Source organism: Armigeres subalbatus, chromosome 3 (assembly GCF_024139115.2).
Source record: "Armigeres subalbatus isolate Guangzhou_Male chromosome 3, GZ_Asu_2, whole genome shotgun sequence".
Classification (NCBI taxonomy): Eukaryota; Metazoa; Arthropoda; class Insecta; order Diptera; family Culicidae; genus Armigeres; species Armigeres subalbatus.
This window is the reverse complement of record NC_085141.1, coordinates 348658548-348674297: the sequence shown is the minus strand read 5'-3', so window position 1 is coordinate 348674297 and position 15750 is coordinate 348658548. Positions and strand designations below refer to the sequence as shown.

General features: G+C 43.3%; 1 protein-coding gene across 1 annotated transcript; it reads right to left on the bottom strand.

Annotated features, from left to right (window-relative positions):
* Positions 1–1561: 1561 nt before the first annotated feature.
* On the bottom strand, positions 1562–5200 carry LOC134226003 (BAG domain-containing protein Samui-like). Its single transcript, XM_062706508.1, has 2 exons — positions 4689–5200; positions 1562–3648 (listed from the first exon to the last, which is right to left on the bottom strand). The coding sequence occupies exon 2, from the start codon at positions 3632–3634 to the stop codon at positions 2639–2641; it is 996 nt and encodes a 331-aa protein (XP_062562492.1). The 5' UTR covers positions 3635–3648; positions 4689–5200; the 3' UTR covers positions 1562–2638.
* Positions 5201–15750: the final 10550 nt, after the last annotated feature.

Here is a 15750-nt window from a genome sequence, read left to right as displayed (position 1 = left end):
AACCATAAATATTTCGACATTGTTGTTTCAAAAGGGCGAAAGTCGCAAACGTAAACATTGACTTCTTCTGCTGATTCCAGGAAGATTAGAGACTTCTGGCGGTATTTTCCACTTCCGTTCGATAGAAGGCGCGGAGCGCCACCAGTTCCATGTAGTTGTTAGCTGGGAGCGATCCTAGTTGTTGAGGAATTTGCAGGTAAAGGCATTGTTTACGTTTGCGACATTGGCCCTTATGAAACACCCGTGTCGATTTATTTATAACTAAAGATAAAAGGTTCATAGCGCGTTAAGCTTCGAGGGGTTCGGGATTGTTCTGCGGTTTTTTTACCAGTTCATTTATTTGGTAGGCTCAGTCGTTTGTGATACTTTGCGGACCCGCAATTCTCAAGTATGATAATTTTATATGGTATATCATCTTAACAGTTAGTTGGGAGGGGACATAGACCATAATACTCGTGGCGACTCAAGGTTGGAAATTACTTATTACAGGACGGACATAGGTTGCTATCGACCAGGTTTATTCTGTAGAGATGTGTGTTTTGTAAATAGTGATTGGACATAAGTCTCGACATCGTGCGAAAGAAGCATCGACTTAAGTCCTCACCTCTGAACCACGCACGGGCAGAAACTTTAGGAACTATGGAAAATAGCCACCGTCAAAGTTCATTGTGTGACCAAATCATTTGCCAATCTTGAAGAGTACTCTGACGGACTAATGGGAAAAAAACTCGTTGTTTGAGATTTGCCTATCCTAAACTTCACCTTCCTGTGCGCCCACCTTTGCTAGCGAGTCCGCCTTCTTTGTTCCGAGGTTATAAGACGTGAAAGTCATTTATGAAAGATAGAAAGTCCTAGCTCTATTCGTCACCGTCAATCACGAGTGACTTCATCAAGGTGGGGCAACAAATTTCAAAGAGGTGATGACCTTGTTTATACTCCGAAAACTTGAAATCGAATCATGCAGCATGATTTGAAAATAATCTCCAGAAGTCCATTTTGCGTATCAGCTGGTGTTTGGAGCCGGTCCTTACCTTCCTTCCGACGTAGACTGTATTAGAGTGTGTGAGTGATGATTCCTGGTAGCTGAGGTGGACACCTTTTTTGGATGGACTTGACGACCTTAGTTATTTTATTCCGGGGTATTTCGGTCGATTACTTTGTCGGTTTGTCCACAATTTATACAACAAGAGTCCATTACACATTACATTTTTACTATACAATAACTACACTTTATTAGACAGGAATAATATTTATTTCTACTTACTAAACATATATTTTGGCCCAAGTTTGCATAAAATACTTGGGCTCAGATTCCGTCTAATCCGATAGGCGAAGTATTCAATTCCATACTCCTGTCACTTCGGCTGGGATGATCAGCAATTGTCTTCGTCTTAGGCTTGCATACGAAGTGATGCACAATGGATGCACTTTGCTTAGCCGAGCCAGATCGCACCGTGGGGTGCATCAAATGTTTGATCGATGATCCGTAGACAGTTGATATGTACTAGCTGCTTAAATAGGATATTTCGAAGAATCCTAAAGAATTGATTTCCAAATGCACTTGTTGTCCACTAAACTGAAATGTGTTTGTGTGAGTTTTATTACTTTTGTTGCACTTCTTCTCATTTGCGTGTCAATTAATTTGATTATTATGGTTGTATTAATTTACTCTTTTGATTCTAGATAAGTTTAATCTTTATATATAAACTATACCATAGTAATTTATTTCTTATAGATCTATCATCAATTCTTTCGTTTTCACGTTTAAACGTTTCGTTTCAGTATTTTATCTGCTTCGATTAAACTTCTAAGAAATTATGCATCATTTAAATTAGTGTTTATTACTACAGAAAACAAAATAAAACAAAAGCATAAACAAACAAATAAATAAAACTCTTAGTAAACATTTCTTTTTGGGGTCCGGCGATGTCTATACTGCGATCAGGCGTCTTGCGGTGGTGCTGACCTTATTTAAAACCTTGAAAATCGTGGCGCATGATATTTGCGAATTCAATAGAAGTTAAGTTCGACGGAAAATATGCATCTTTCGCTAAGAAGACGCCCGTCGTGACGGCGCTCGCATGAATTCGATGGCATCACTGGCAAAAATTCGACTACAAATAAGAATAGTTCTATGCATACAGATAAGCACTCCTGCAACAGCTGTGGAAAATTTGGTAGTGCCTAAACGTGATTAACAGTGAGTGTAAATGGTGAAGTAGCGATGATTCCCCGTATAATGCGCAAAACGGACGGTTTAAACGATTCAAAAATGATTGCGAATCTAAAGAAGCTACCCGCGTAAAAATGAAATAGTTAACTTAGAACAAATACACGATTGCAAACTGAAAAATTAATCATAGTTAGTCAAGTTTGCTCGTTATCTACAAAGTTGTTATCTAAAAATATTCAATCAATACAAAACTTTCTGGTAGAAATGGAGTACATACACAGTTTTTTCAAAGAACACGTTGTAAGAATAGGTATATAGGGACTATTAAAATGGACAATAGCGGCAAAGTGTAGCAATCTTCGTATTTCTAATAGCTGTGCCCACTAGCTGGATTGAAAGGTTTGTTGAAGAACAAGAGTTTGGTGTGAACTATGAAATTATGACCCCGATCAAAGGGAAGAAATCCTATTGCGTCTGTTCCGACTGTTTCTGCTGCTGACTAGAAGTGGACGAAGAATGCGATAACGAGGCACCAGAGCTAGTTCTGTCGGTCGTTCCGTTAGGCACCTGTGGTTCGTTATTCGGAGGCTCACTGACATTACTCAACGAACCACCTGCGGCAGCCTCCGCTTTGGCCTCCAGTACGGCAATGCAATGGTTTATGCTCTTGATAGCTTCCTTTCGGGCGGATTTTATTTGGGGCTGGTCCTCGGCATCGATCGAGTCCAACTTCAGAAGATTCTGCGTTAACATTTCGTCCAAGAAGATGTAGGTTTTGTCCTTTTTGCCTTCGTTGTTGCCCTGGAATTTTTCAACTTGATCGAAAATTTGTAGCACATCTCGCTGGATCTTTTGAATTTTGCTAATAGGGTCGTTCGCCGATGGTGGAGGGGGGGTTGGCTTTTGGGCCTGCGAATCCACTTGATCGTGAGCTGCTTGTTGCTGTTCTTGCTGGTATTGCTGATAGCGCTTGGCCTGTTCTTGTTGATATTGCTGTTGTTGTTGCGTGGCTGTCGGCGGTGAAGGCGTTTGCCGAGGGACCGATGCTCCACGAGTCTGTGGCTGTTGTTGTTGTTGCTGCTGCTGCTGCTGTTGCTGTGATTGTTGTTGCGGAGGAGGCACTGTGGATGAAGAGTCTGTAAAAACAGGAACTTGTCGACCAGGTGACGCTTCCCGCGCAGGACTGTTTTTATTGAAGAATGATGAATTTGGGAAACTCCGAACCGGGAAATCACGTGCGCGATCAAAAATAGATCCATGCTTGAAAAAATCACTGGTATTGTGAGAGGGCATATCCATTCGTGGCATATCCATCCGAGGCATTTCAGGAATCGAACTTGATGAAGAATTTTTGCTCGGCTGAGTCTCCGGTATTTTATTCACCAACGGTTCCGATCGACCTTCAACAAAAATCGGAATGTGCCGCACTGTGGGCTGAGATTGTTGCTCTTGCTGAGACATAACGCACAAAAGATCTGCAATAGATATGAAATATAGTTTTTTTGCGTACTTTTAGATTATAAGTTTGGGTTAAGACTAATTTGTTTCATCACTATTCAGAACTGCTTTTTCAAGCAACATGACTCTTTCAAATATAAAGCAACGAGATCTTCTTCTTATATTGATCTACACTGCATATAATCGCATATCAGTCCCATCTTTGCTGAATTTCCTATTACTATGGGACAAATATGCGATCGTGGGCAGTACATTCCAGCTAGAACTTGGCCTGCTTTTCAACTTAGTATTCTATTAGCATTTCCTTAGTTAATAATCGAAAACTTCTCTATGCCCGCCTAACACAGAGCATCTTTTAATTTTTTTAAAACGAAAAAAAATAAAAATATTTTTTAGATCACAATTTGTAACAAATTGTTTAGTAAGATTAAGTAGAAACGCATTCTCTGTTGGTGCGCTTTCGTGCAGAAAAGTGAGTGAGTGTCAAATCACTATTTGTAGCAACGGAAGTGATGCTACCCTTCCATACTGGTCTATCGTACCACCTAACATGCATTAAAAAAAACTTGGTGGCTATTTCGTCAAACTATATCAAATTTTCCCTCCGTAGAAATTCACGGTTTTTCGAAAAGTTACAAATGCAGCTTGTTAATATGTACTTATCATTACGATAAAACTGTCGTATAACATATCCTGGCCATGCAAATGCCAAAAGCAAAGATATGCCACTATTTTCTATTCGAGATTCCTACTGCTTTATGTTTGGATATATCCGGAAGCCACAGCATGTTTTCAGAGCGCATTCGAACCCTGGGAATTGAAACCCCATAAAAACAGACGTTTACGTCACACTCCATTATCAATGCTTCCTGCCTCTATTCTCCTACACACAAATCTCTCCAACCAATTTTCCTATTTTAGACGATTAGTCACTCTCTTCCTCCATACAAAGCCGTCATTCCGTTACATACAAACTACCAAAACAAACATGCCAACATCTCGAATTCTCGGAACATCCCATTAGCACCCGAATCGAGGGTTACAGCTCAAAACTTACCTTGTTCCGCTCGGCCCGAATCTAGTTCCTTTTTCTGCGAACCTTCCTTCCTGTCCTGTCAATTTCCTATTTTGCACCCAAAGCTGTTTCGCACACCTTCTTGATTGTGTTTTCCTTCAGTCTCCAACCAGCTGCTTTACACTTTTCACTCTCCGTCTCGCTTTCACTCACTCCCGACGCAGATGGTCCTTTCTCGGGTCGCACAACCACAAGCACGCACACCGCGAATGGAACCGAAGGCGATGTCGAGTTTGTTCTAGAACACAGCAGGCCCTGCTCCTGCTGTACTGACAATAATTTTCCAAACTTCTGAAATGTGATTTTCAAGCCGTTTGGCGCTTGATTTGAACGTCAATAACCGTTGCAGTGATTTCTTTTCTCAAGAACTGCGTTACCAGATGATTATCAAACAGTTTGATGCACTTTTTCGGGGCTTATTCACAGAAATATTTGCTGCTGGTACGCAATATTTTTTCGCGAGTTCATTCGATTGCTGATGGGCTGGAGTGACGGAGGATAGACTTATGCAGGGGTTCATCGAATTCACTCACCCGATGGATTTTGACATTTGAGCGGGTCGTCTTCTCGAACAAAAGTTCATTTTGCGTTCATTATGCGACCCGCTCAAACGTCATAATTTCTTGGGGGAGTTCATTTTGCGTTAGTCTATCAGAAAAAAAATTGAGGAGCTTTTCACTGACAGCTGTCGATATTTTGACAGAGGCGAAATTTCAGGGGTGGGTTATTTGGATCGTTCAAAAATGATGTCAAAGGTTTAAGGTTTGGAGGGGGCTATTAGCCCTACACTCCAAATAATCTAAACGTTGTTTCCACCTGAATTTTCAGGTACATTTTAGGTGCACACGTAGCTGCAAATGCTTCAGAAAATTCAGGTGAAACTTACCTGTCCGGTGAATTCTATTCAAAACTCAGGTAGAACTTACCTGATTTTCACGTAGAATGATAATTCTATCAAAATATAAGGTAAAAGTTACGTGAATTTCAGGTGGAAAAAATCTACGTACTTTTCAGGTGGAAACAACGTGCAGATTTTTTGGTGTATATTAGCCCTATAGCACCCTATAGGCCTTTTTGACGTAGGACTTAGTCTTTCTTTACTATACTGGGTGTCATTTAAAATTTTGGAAATCAAAAGCGTTACGCTGAAAGGGAAGATTTCGAACGTTAAGACTGCCTTAAGAGCCCCACACATAGCATACGTTTGCGTTGCGTTTGACAGTTATCCCATGGGAAATGTGTCAAACGCAACGCAAACGTATCCTCGCACTCGCCCCGCACCTCTTTACACCTCGGGAAAATTTTCCGCCAGAATTTGGTCCCCGTGTATTTTAAAGGGGGCCGGGATTTTTATTCTCCGTGCCCAAAATCCGAAAACATCGCATATGCAAAAATACATGGGTGCTGCGGATAGAGCCGCTTTTCTGCGCTCAAGCGAGTAGAGGGATATTTTGAAATCATTCCCACAAACAAAATTATTTTGCAGTTAAGGGTCCGTCAGACGTTGCAAGCAAATCACTCGTGCGAGCGAATGATTTCTGAGAGCACTCGCAATTGCAGTCACACGTAGCATTTTTTTACTTCAAGCAAATGACAGATTTACTCTCATGCAAATATAAACAAAAACGAAAAACTTGTTTTTCGGCCACAAAATCTAATTTCATTCCTATTTTTGCAGTGCAATACTGCCACCTGAAAACGTTTTCACTTTTGCGAGCGAAAAATTTGCTAGTGCTGCACTAGCAAGCGCAATTTCGTTTCTGCGAGTTGAAAATTTTTAACGCTTAGCAGTCACACATTGCAAACGAGCGTTTGCTTACGAGTTGTCATTTGTTTGCATGCAATCACTTTCAGTATAGTCAGACAGGAAATTTTTTGACAGTTGTCACTTTCTGCGAGCAAAATGCTCGTTGCGAGTGATTTGCTTGCAACGTCTGACGGCACCTTTACTTGGCACAACATTTCCCGCTCTTCGAATTTCTATTTCCACGCTGCATGAGGGCGCATAAATGCGCTAGACTCTACATGACTTTACGATTGTTTACATACATTCATGCTCCAATCAGCAATCAGAATCTCGTGAAATTACGTAACGAGTGCTTTTTAGTTGCATTCCTACTAATTTTACACTCGAAATATAATGTAAGAATATTAGTTACAAAGAATACAAAACTCAAACATAGTTTATTTTTATTTTCTCCCCAAATAATAGCAATACTTCTCAATATTAGATCAGAAACGAACATAACCACAATCTTCAATGTTTGGCTCCGGCACAATAGAAAATTTTGGTTTCAGTTTGACAACCAAATCGATTCTATCCGCACCACCCAGCTCCAAACCTAGATTCTCGCACACTAACGTCACTGTACAAGATATCTTCTTCTTCTATCTTCTATATAATAAAAAGGAAATGGTCTGTTTTCGTATCCGCCTAACTAAAAAACGGCTGGATGAATTATCTTCATTCCTTCAGCAGTTACATTCGTTATAGTTTCCGACGGTTTATTTATTTATTCAGACAGGCCGAAGTGGCCTGTGCGGTATATAAAAGTCTTCTCCATTCGGCTCGGTCCATGGCTACCCGTCGCCAGCCACGCAGTCTACGGAGGGTCCGCAAGTCATCTTCCACCTGATCGATCCACCTTGCCCGCTGCGCACCTCGCCTTCTTGTACCCGTCGGATCGTTGTCGATAACCATTTTTACCGGGTTATTGTCCGACATTCTGGCTACGTGCCTGGCCCACCGCAGTCGTCCGATTTTCGCGGTGTGAACGATGGATGGTTCTCCCTACAGCTGATGCAACTCGTGGTTCATTCGCCTCATCCACGTACCGTCCGCCATCTGCACCCCACCATAGATGGTACGCAGCACTTTCCTTTAGAAAGCTCCGAGTGCGCGTTGGTCCTCCACGAGCATCGTCCAGGTCTCGTGTCCGTAGAGGACTACCGGTCTAATGAGCGTTTTGTAGATTGTTAGTTTGGTACGGCGGCGAACTCTATTCGATCGGAGCGTCTTGCGGAGTCCAAAGTATGTACGATTTCCAGCCACTATACGTCTCCGAATTTCTCTGCTGGTATCATTTTCGGCAGTCACCAGTGAGCCCAAGTACACAAATTCTTCTACCACCTCGATTTCGTCACCACCGATGCCAACTCGCGGTGGGTGGCTCACATTGTCTTCTCTTGAACCTCTTCCTATCATGTACTTCGTCTTCGACGTGTTGATGACTAGTCCGATCCGCTTGGCTTCCTCTTCAGTCTGATGTAGGCTTCCTCCATCTTCTCAAAGTTACGTGCCATAATATCTATGTCGTCGGCGAAGCCAAATAGCTGGACGGACTTATTGAAAATTGTACCACTCGTGTTAATCCTTGCTCTTCGTATTACCCCTTCCAAAGCGATGTTGAATAGCAGACACGAAAGACCATCACCTTGCCGTAACCCTCTGCGGGTTTCGAAGGGACTCGAGAATGCCCCTGAAACTCGAACTACGCACATCACCCGATCCATCGTCGCTTTGATCAACCGTGTCAGTTTATCCGGAAATCCGTTTTCGTGCATAAGTTGCCATAGCTGGTCCCGATCGATTGTATCATATGCGGCTTTGAAGTCGATGGATAGATGATGTGTGGGCACGTTGTATTCGCGGCACTTCTGCAGTACTTGGCAAATGGCGAACACCTGGTCCGTGGTGGAGCGTTCGCCCATAAAACCCGCCTGGTACTGCCCCACGAATTCCCTTGCAATTGGTGCTAGTCGACGGCATAAAATTTGGGAGAGTACCTTGTAGGCGGCGTTCAGCAATGTGATTGCGCGGTAGTTGCTGCAATCCAGCTTATCGCCCTTTTTGTAGATGGGACACACGACACCTTCCATCCACTCCTGCGGCAAAACTTCTTCCTCCCAAATCTTGGTAATGACCCAGTGCAGCGCTCTAGCCAGTGCCTCACCACCGTGTTTAAATAGCTCTCCTGGTAGTTGGTCAACCCCAGGGGCTTTGTTGTTCTTCAGCCGGCCAATCTCCTCCTGGAGTTCTTGAAGATCCGGAGCCAGTAGAATTATGTCCTACGCGCGTCCCCCAGGTCCATCACCATACCGCCATCTTCGTCTGCCACATTGCCATTCAGGTGCTCTTCGTAGTGCTGCCGCCACCTTTGGATCACCTCACATTCGTTCGTAAGAAGGTTCTCGTTTATGTCCTTACACATATCAGGCTGTGGCACGTGGCCCTTACGTGAACGGTTCAACTTCTCATAGAACTTTCGTGTGTTATTAGCGCGGTACAGTTACTCCGTCTCTTCACGGTCTCGATTTTCCTGCTGACGCTTTTTTCTCCGGAAAATCGAGTTTTGTCTGTTCCGCGCCTGTTTATATCGTGCCTCGTTCGCCCTCGTGCGGTGTTGCAGCAATCTCGTTTCTGCACCGTGCCAAGTGCAGCGGTTGCGGTGCTACCAATGGTGGATCGAATATCTCTCCAGCCATCTTCAAGAGACGCTGCGCCTAGCTGCTCTTCCGTTGGGAGTGCCACTTCCAGCTGCTGCGCGTATTCTTGGGCTAGTCTACCGTCTTGTAGCCGCCCAATATTAAGCCGTAGCGTCTGACTTCGGCGCGTGTTGTACACCGTCGAGAGTTTTGAGCGCAGGCATACTGCAACGAGGTAGTGGTCGGATCCAATATTCGCACTGCGGTAAAGGGTGGTATGGACTTCTAAAGTACTGTGCAAATAGATAGGACAAGTAGTGGTCAAGAAATGATTCCGCTACTGAAATTCCTTAAACAGTACGGAGCTCACAAGGAAATCGAATAATTAGGCAATAGCAGGCGTTTTTCAGTGAACAAAACACAGACTAGCGTCTTCCCTTGCGGAATAATGCACTGATGCATTATTCTGCAAGTAAAATGACGTTTTGATTTCTTTTCTCCATTCTGTTTATTTTGTTTGCGATTAATTTCAGGTCTACCATTTTTCGTCCGTGGTGATCTTCAAGTTAGTGATACGGGAAGCAATGTTGGAAGTCGGTGCTGCTAATGGGCAAGTTCATGGATGCAGCGGAGTAAACAATGCCGTTCTCAACCAAAAGCACTGACTCTACCTGGCAAACTTGAACGTTCGAATACCCCATGAAAATTTTGTGATGGCGTAGCTTGAGCCACTGCACTGTCGTACTCGCGTTTGGACTGCGTGTATAATGCTATCATCATCAGTGCTTCCACAGTGTCACAGTATGTCAAAAATGGAAGCTGTTCCCAGCCCAGCTCGCATGTGTTGTCGTAGTCTCTGGTAAATGGTATGATTGCTTCAAACATTCACACCATTGACCCCTTCCAACACACTTCCTGCAGTGGTACGATGACGAATCCGCATTCCTTCAGTACATCAGCAAATGTGCTTTCCACATTATGAAATTAAGCGATTTGCAGTTGTACGTACCGATCTTCTAATAACTGGTCCCTAATCGTCACTGTGGTTTCTGTGATTGTTCCGTCCGTATTATCTGGTTGATAAATTGTTCGTTTCTTTATATTTTTAAATGCTAGCTAGCAAGACGGGCGCCAACCCGCTGAATTCTCGAAGAGCTATAGTTCACAATTTTCGCAAGAATTCGGACGATGATCAGGCGAACAGGCCGCACTTGCTGGGTGAACCTCAATATGCTTGATCTGATTAGCACATGCGAAGATAAATAAACCCCTCATGGTCATTGGTCACGGCCAAGGAAGGACGGAAGCTAAGGGCATATTTATATAGGTTTATTCTTATTTTTCAAGTACACAATATACGCATTGTACGCCATGACCAGCATTCACCTTGTCAAATATGCCAACTATTATCGCAAAATTATAAACATATCGTTATCATCTAAATCAGACACCGTTGAATTGTTCCGGAAAGCGCCTATTTACACACGACGGCTATTCAGCTACAGCAACCCCATTTGGCGGCTTATTAAATTTAACAGTGCAGACTCACACCCTGCGCAATCTTTACTTGATCGTTACCACGCGACGAGCTGAGCTTAGTTTCAATTGTCTTTGGAATGCCTTTGCGAATTTTCCCTGATTTTCAACACTCTTCCAGGATTTTTCACGATTATTTCCTGAAAGTTGATTGGCATATTTCAGGAATTGGTTCGGATTTTCCAACGAAAATTCCATCGTGAATTCTACTCGAAAAAGCAATTTGTCGGAACTGTTTCTGGAGAAAACCTAGAAGCATTTCTGTAGAATTTCAAAACGAATGTTCAGATGAATTTTTGAAGAAATTCCCAAGAGAATATGTAGAAGTGATTTCAGTGGATGTTCCTGGTGGTTTTTCTGGGAGAATTTTGTGGAAGAATTCCTAGAAGAGTTCGTGGTAGAAAAAACACAGAACTCCAGGAAGAATTTCCGGAGGTACTTTTTTAGGATATTCTAGGAAATTCCTGAATACTTTTCCCAGAGATAAATCCTTAAGAATTTTTTGAGGGATTTTGATTGAAGGGGAAACAGCATTAGAAATTTAAAAAAGTCTAGTAGGGATTTTTATACAAAACAGTTTTGTGGGAATTTCTTAAACAGTTTCTGGTGGCATTTCCAATTTCCGAAGGATTTTTCGAGGAAATTTTTTGAAGTATCTGAAGAATTTTTGAATTTCCGAAGATCCTGAAAGCTTGCGCAACGCAAATTTTCTGAAGTTCCTGAAGAACCGGATGAATTTCCAGAGGAATTTCCTTAAGGCAGCCTCACACCTCGGGAAAGTTTTTCGCCGGATTTTGGGCCCCGTGTATTTTAAATGGGGCCGGGATTTTGATTTTCCGTGCCCAAATTCCGAAAACATCGCATATGCAAAAATACATGGGGCAAAAATCCGCGGACCAAATTCCCGAGGTGTGAGGCTACCTTTAGGGTTTTCTACCAAAAAATCTCAGAACCAATTTTAAGGGGGAATTGTTGTGGTAATTCTTGAGAAGTGCTTGAAGGAATTTTTGGTCAACTTCTGTGTAAGAATTCCCAGTTGAATTCGCAATAGAATATCTATAGGAATTTCCGGCGGAATTCCCGGAAGTTTTGTTGAGGAATACTTTAAGGATTTTCTGGAAGAAATTCCTTACCCGTGCAGCACACATGTGGCATGTAGGTTTCTGTTACTTCTACATATACCTGAAATCGTTCACATTTGAGTAACAGCAACAACATCGGTTCGTATTTTGCTGCTAGAAATTATTGAAGGAACTACTCTAGCAGTTCCCAAAGAAACTCACAAAGAATTTCTGGTAGGTCTTCAGGAAAAACTATTGAAGGAGCTTCCTAAGTAGTTCCTGAACTTTCCGAGGAGTTCCTGGAAGAATTCTGAAGAATTGCTTTTGAAATTTCTGGAGGAATTCCTGGAGAAACATCCCGAGGAATTATTGAAGGAACTTCCCGAGGAATTCTTGAAAACACTTCTAGAGGAATTTCTGCAGGAACTTTTGGGTGAATTCTTGGATAAACTTTCCGAGGAATTCCTTGTAGAACCTTCGAAAGAACTCTTGGTTGATCTCCTGGAAGAATTCCTAAAGGAATCCATTTTCTTCCCTAGGAGTTCCTGGATTAAGTTCTGAAATAACTTTCTCGAGAAATGCCAAAAGAAGCTTTCCAAGGAATTCCTGTAGAGCTCCTGAAGGAATTTTCCAAGGAACTACTAAAAGTACTTCCGAAAAAATTCTTCCGGACGAATTTCTGAAGACACCTCCGAAGTAATTGCTGAAAAAAAATTCGAAGAAATTAAAGATGGAACTTACGGTGGAATTCCTCTGAAAGTTTCTCCAGGAATTCCTCCGGAACTTCCTCCGGGAGTTCCTCTGGGAATTCCTCCGGAAGTTCCTCCGGAAGTTCCTCCAGATATTCCTCCGGAAGTTCCTCCAGGAATTCCTCCGGAAGTTCCTCCAGGAATTCCTCCGGAAGTTCCTCCAGGAATTCCTCCGGAAGTTCCTCCAGGAATTCCTCCGGAAGTTCCTCCAGGAATTCCTCCGGAAGTTCCTCCAGGAATTCCTCCGGAAGTTCCTCCAGGAATTCCTCCGGAAGTTCCTCCAGGAATTCCTCCGGAAGTTCCTCCAGGAATTCTTCCGGAAGTTCCTCCAGGAATTCCTCCGGAAGTTCCTCCAGGAATTCCTCCGGAAGTTCCTCCAGGAATTCCTCCGAAGTTCCTCCAGGAATTCCTCCGAAGTTCCTCCAGGAATTCCTCCGGAAGTTCCTCCAGGAATTGCTCCGGAAGTTCCTCCAGGAATTCCCCCGGAAGTTCCTCTAGGAATTCCTCCGAAAGTTCCTCTAGGAATTCCTCCGGAAGTTCCTCTAGGAATTCCTCCGGAAGTTCCTCTAGGAATTCCTCCGGAAGTTCCTCCAGAAATTTCTCCGAAGTTCCTCCGGAATTCCTCCCGAAGTTCCTCCAGGAATTCCTCCGGAAGTTCCTCCAGGAATTCCTCCGGAAGTTCCTCCAGGAATTCCTCCGGAAGTTCCTCCAGGAATTCCTCCGGAAGTTCCTCCAGGAATTCCTTCGGAAGTTCCTCCAGAAATTCCTCCAGAAGTTCCCCCAGGAAATCTTCCGAAAGTTCCTCCAGGATTCCCCCTTAAGTTCCTCCGGAAGTTTCTCCAGGAATTCCTCCGGAAGTTCCTTCGGGTATTCTTCCAGAAGTTCCTTCGGGAATTCCTCCGGAAGTTTCTTCTGGAATTTCTCCGGAATTTCCTTCGGGAATTCCTCCGGAAGTACCTTCGGGAATTCCCTTGGAAGTTTCTTCGGGAACTCCTCCGGAAGTTTCTTCGGAAATTCCTCCGGAAGTTTTTTCGTGAATTCCTCCGGAAGTTCCTTCGGGAGTTCCTCCGGAAGTTCCTTCGGAATTCCTCCGGAAGTTCCTTCGGGAATTCCTCCGGAAGTTCCTTCGGGAATTCCTCCGGAAGTTCCTTCGGGATTTCCTTCAGAAGTTCCTTCAGGAATTCCGTCGGAAATTCCTTCTGGAACTCCGTCGGAAGTTCCTCCGGAAGTTCCTTCTGGAAATCCTCCGGAAGTTTCTTCGGGAATTCCTCCGAAAGTTACCTCTGGAAGTTCTTCCGGGAATTCCTCGGGAAGTTCCTTCGGGAATTCCCCGGGAAGTTCTTTCGGGAATTGCTCGGGAAGTTCCTTCGGGAATTCCTTCGGAAGTTCCTTCGGAAATTCCTTCAGAAGTTCCATCGGGAATTCCTTCGGAAGTTCCTTCGGGAATTCCTTCGGAAGTTCCTTCGGGAATTCCTTCGGAAGTTCCTTCGGGAATTCCTCTGGAAGTTTCTTCGGGAATTTCTCCGGAAGTTCCTTCGGGGATTCCTTCGGAAGTTCCTCTGGTAGTTCTTCTGGAAGTTTCTCTTGAAGTTCCTCCAGGAGGTAACCAGGTTTCCGGAATGCCATGGAACCTGACCAGCACCACTCAGTCACCTTAAATTAGACTCTATTGAGCTCGTTTCGCGAAATCATGAAGATTGAGACGTCGCAAGATGGATTTCAGATCAATTCAAAATGTGGCCACTTCACCGGGGGAACTAGGTTCCTGAAATGCCACTGAATGTGACCAGCACCTCAGGTACCTAAAAGTAGACTCTTTTGGGTTCGTTTCACGAAATCATGAAGTTTGAGACGTTGCAAGGTGTGTTCTCAACAAACAATTTTAGCTGAAGAAGATTATTTTCGGTCATCTATATCAGAGAGCGTGAGAGTGAATCGTCGATTTCCCCTCTTGGGAAAAAATGTTGCAAAAGGCAGTTTTTTGAAAACTAAAGCGAAATACAACCAAATGAAGCATCCACCGGATATAATTGTGTCTTCGCTATTAGATGTTGTAGTTTTGAAACAAAAATTGATTTTATTACTGCCCTAGCAGCACACATCTTACACAGGTTACTGCAACACATATGTGACCAGATTTAGTCACATTCAAGTTGCTGCAACCATTTTTGTCTGACTTGTACTGCTCGGGTGGGGGATGGAACGAGCACGTGGCTGTCTTTCTCGTCAATGACTGGATGACAGTAATTTGAGCCTTAACACGCGGTAGTTACGTCGAATTTGTTTCCGAGGCGTAGTGTGAGATGACGGATGATTTTTTTCGCATAGCTGGTTTTCAACGTCAAGCTTGGTAAGGTGTGTCCAACCTGGTTCAAAGCGTAGAAAACGGAGAGGAGAGAACGTGAGAGTCAGCAGAATTCGATTCTTATCGGGGTCTCGATCAACCATCGTTGGACCTTCAGCGCCGGCAAGTACTCATAAGCAACATAGCTAGGTTTAGAGAAGGCAGGGTAGCTAGGAGAGAATATGTGAACACTGAAATTGGACCAATCAAGTTAATTATCTTCATTCGTGCATTGGTCCCAAGTAGATACCCGTAAGAGCTTATTCTGCATTGATTAACATCTCAATTGAAATGAATTCAAGGTTTATTTTTATTCTCTTTCTCATTTAACCTATTTGAATTTATAATTCCTGTAGACTAAAGAGTTCTCTCGGTTTGCACGGTGGGTTTGAACAGGTAAGTTTATTCACCGTTCGGGTGCAAGATTTCGCGTAGTGTTTGAGCCATTGAAAGACTCGCCCTAGAAGAAGGTCTCATAGCCCGGATCCCAAAATAGCATCAGCAGTCTTCCTTATTTGAGGAAGTGACGCATAAGCCGCTGTTTGTACTGAACTTCAGCTAATACGTTACATAGTGAATTCTCGCATTGTCTACGGGTCGAAACAAGTGAAACCCGGACAGTTGCTATCGAGCTCGGACCTGGGTCCGAGGGGGGATGAGAGCCCGCATAATCATGAACCATACGTAGACCGCATCTGTTATAATTGAAGAGAATAAGTGTTATTGTAGCGATGGTCTCACTAATAGTAGGTAACCATAAATGGACAGTCTCATATACTGTTTCAACAGTAGCTCAGATGGTAAACGGCCAAACGACCATATGAGTAATGGGCGGTTAAGTATAATTAACATTTAAATCTGGTCGTTTTTTCGAACAAAATTTTCGATGTACCATACATCAGTTGGTAGATGTACAATTGAATAACTAT

What these genes read in the sequence shown, in the direction of transcription:
- LOC134226003 (XM_062706508.1), bottom strand. Translation starts at nt 3,634, where the DNA reads ATGTCTCAGCAAGAGCAACAATCTCAGCCCACAGTGCGGCACATTCCG.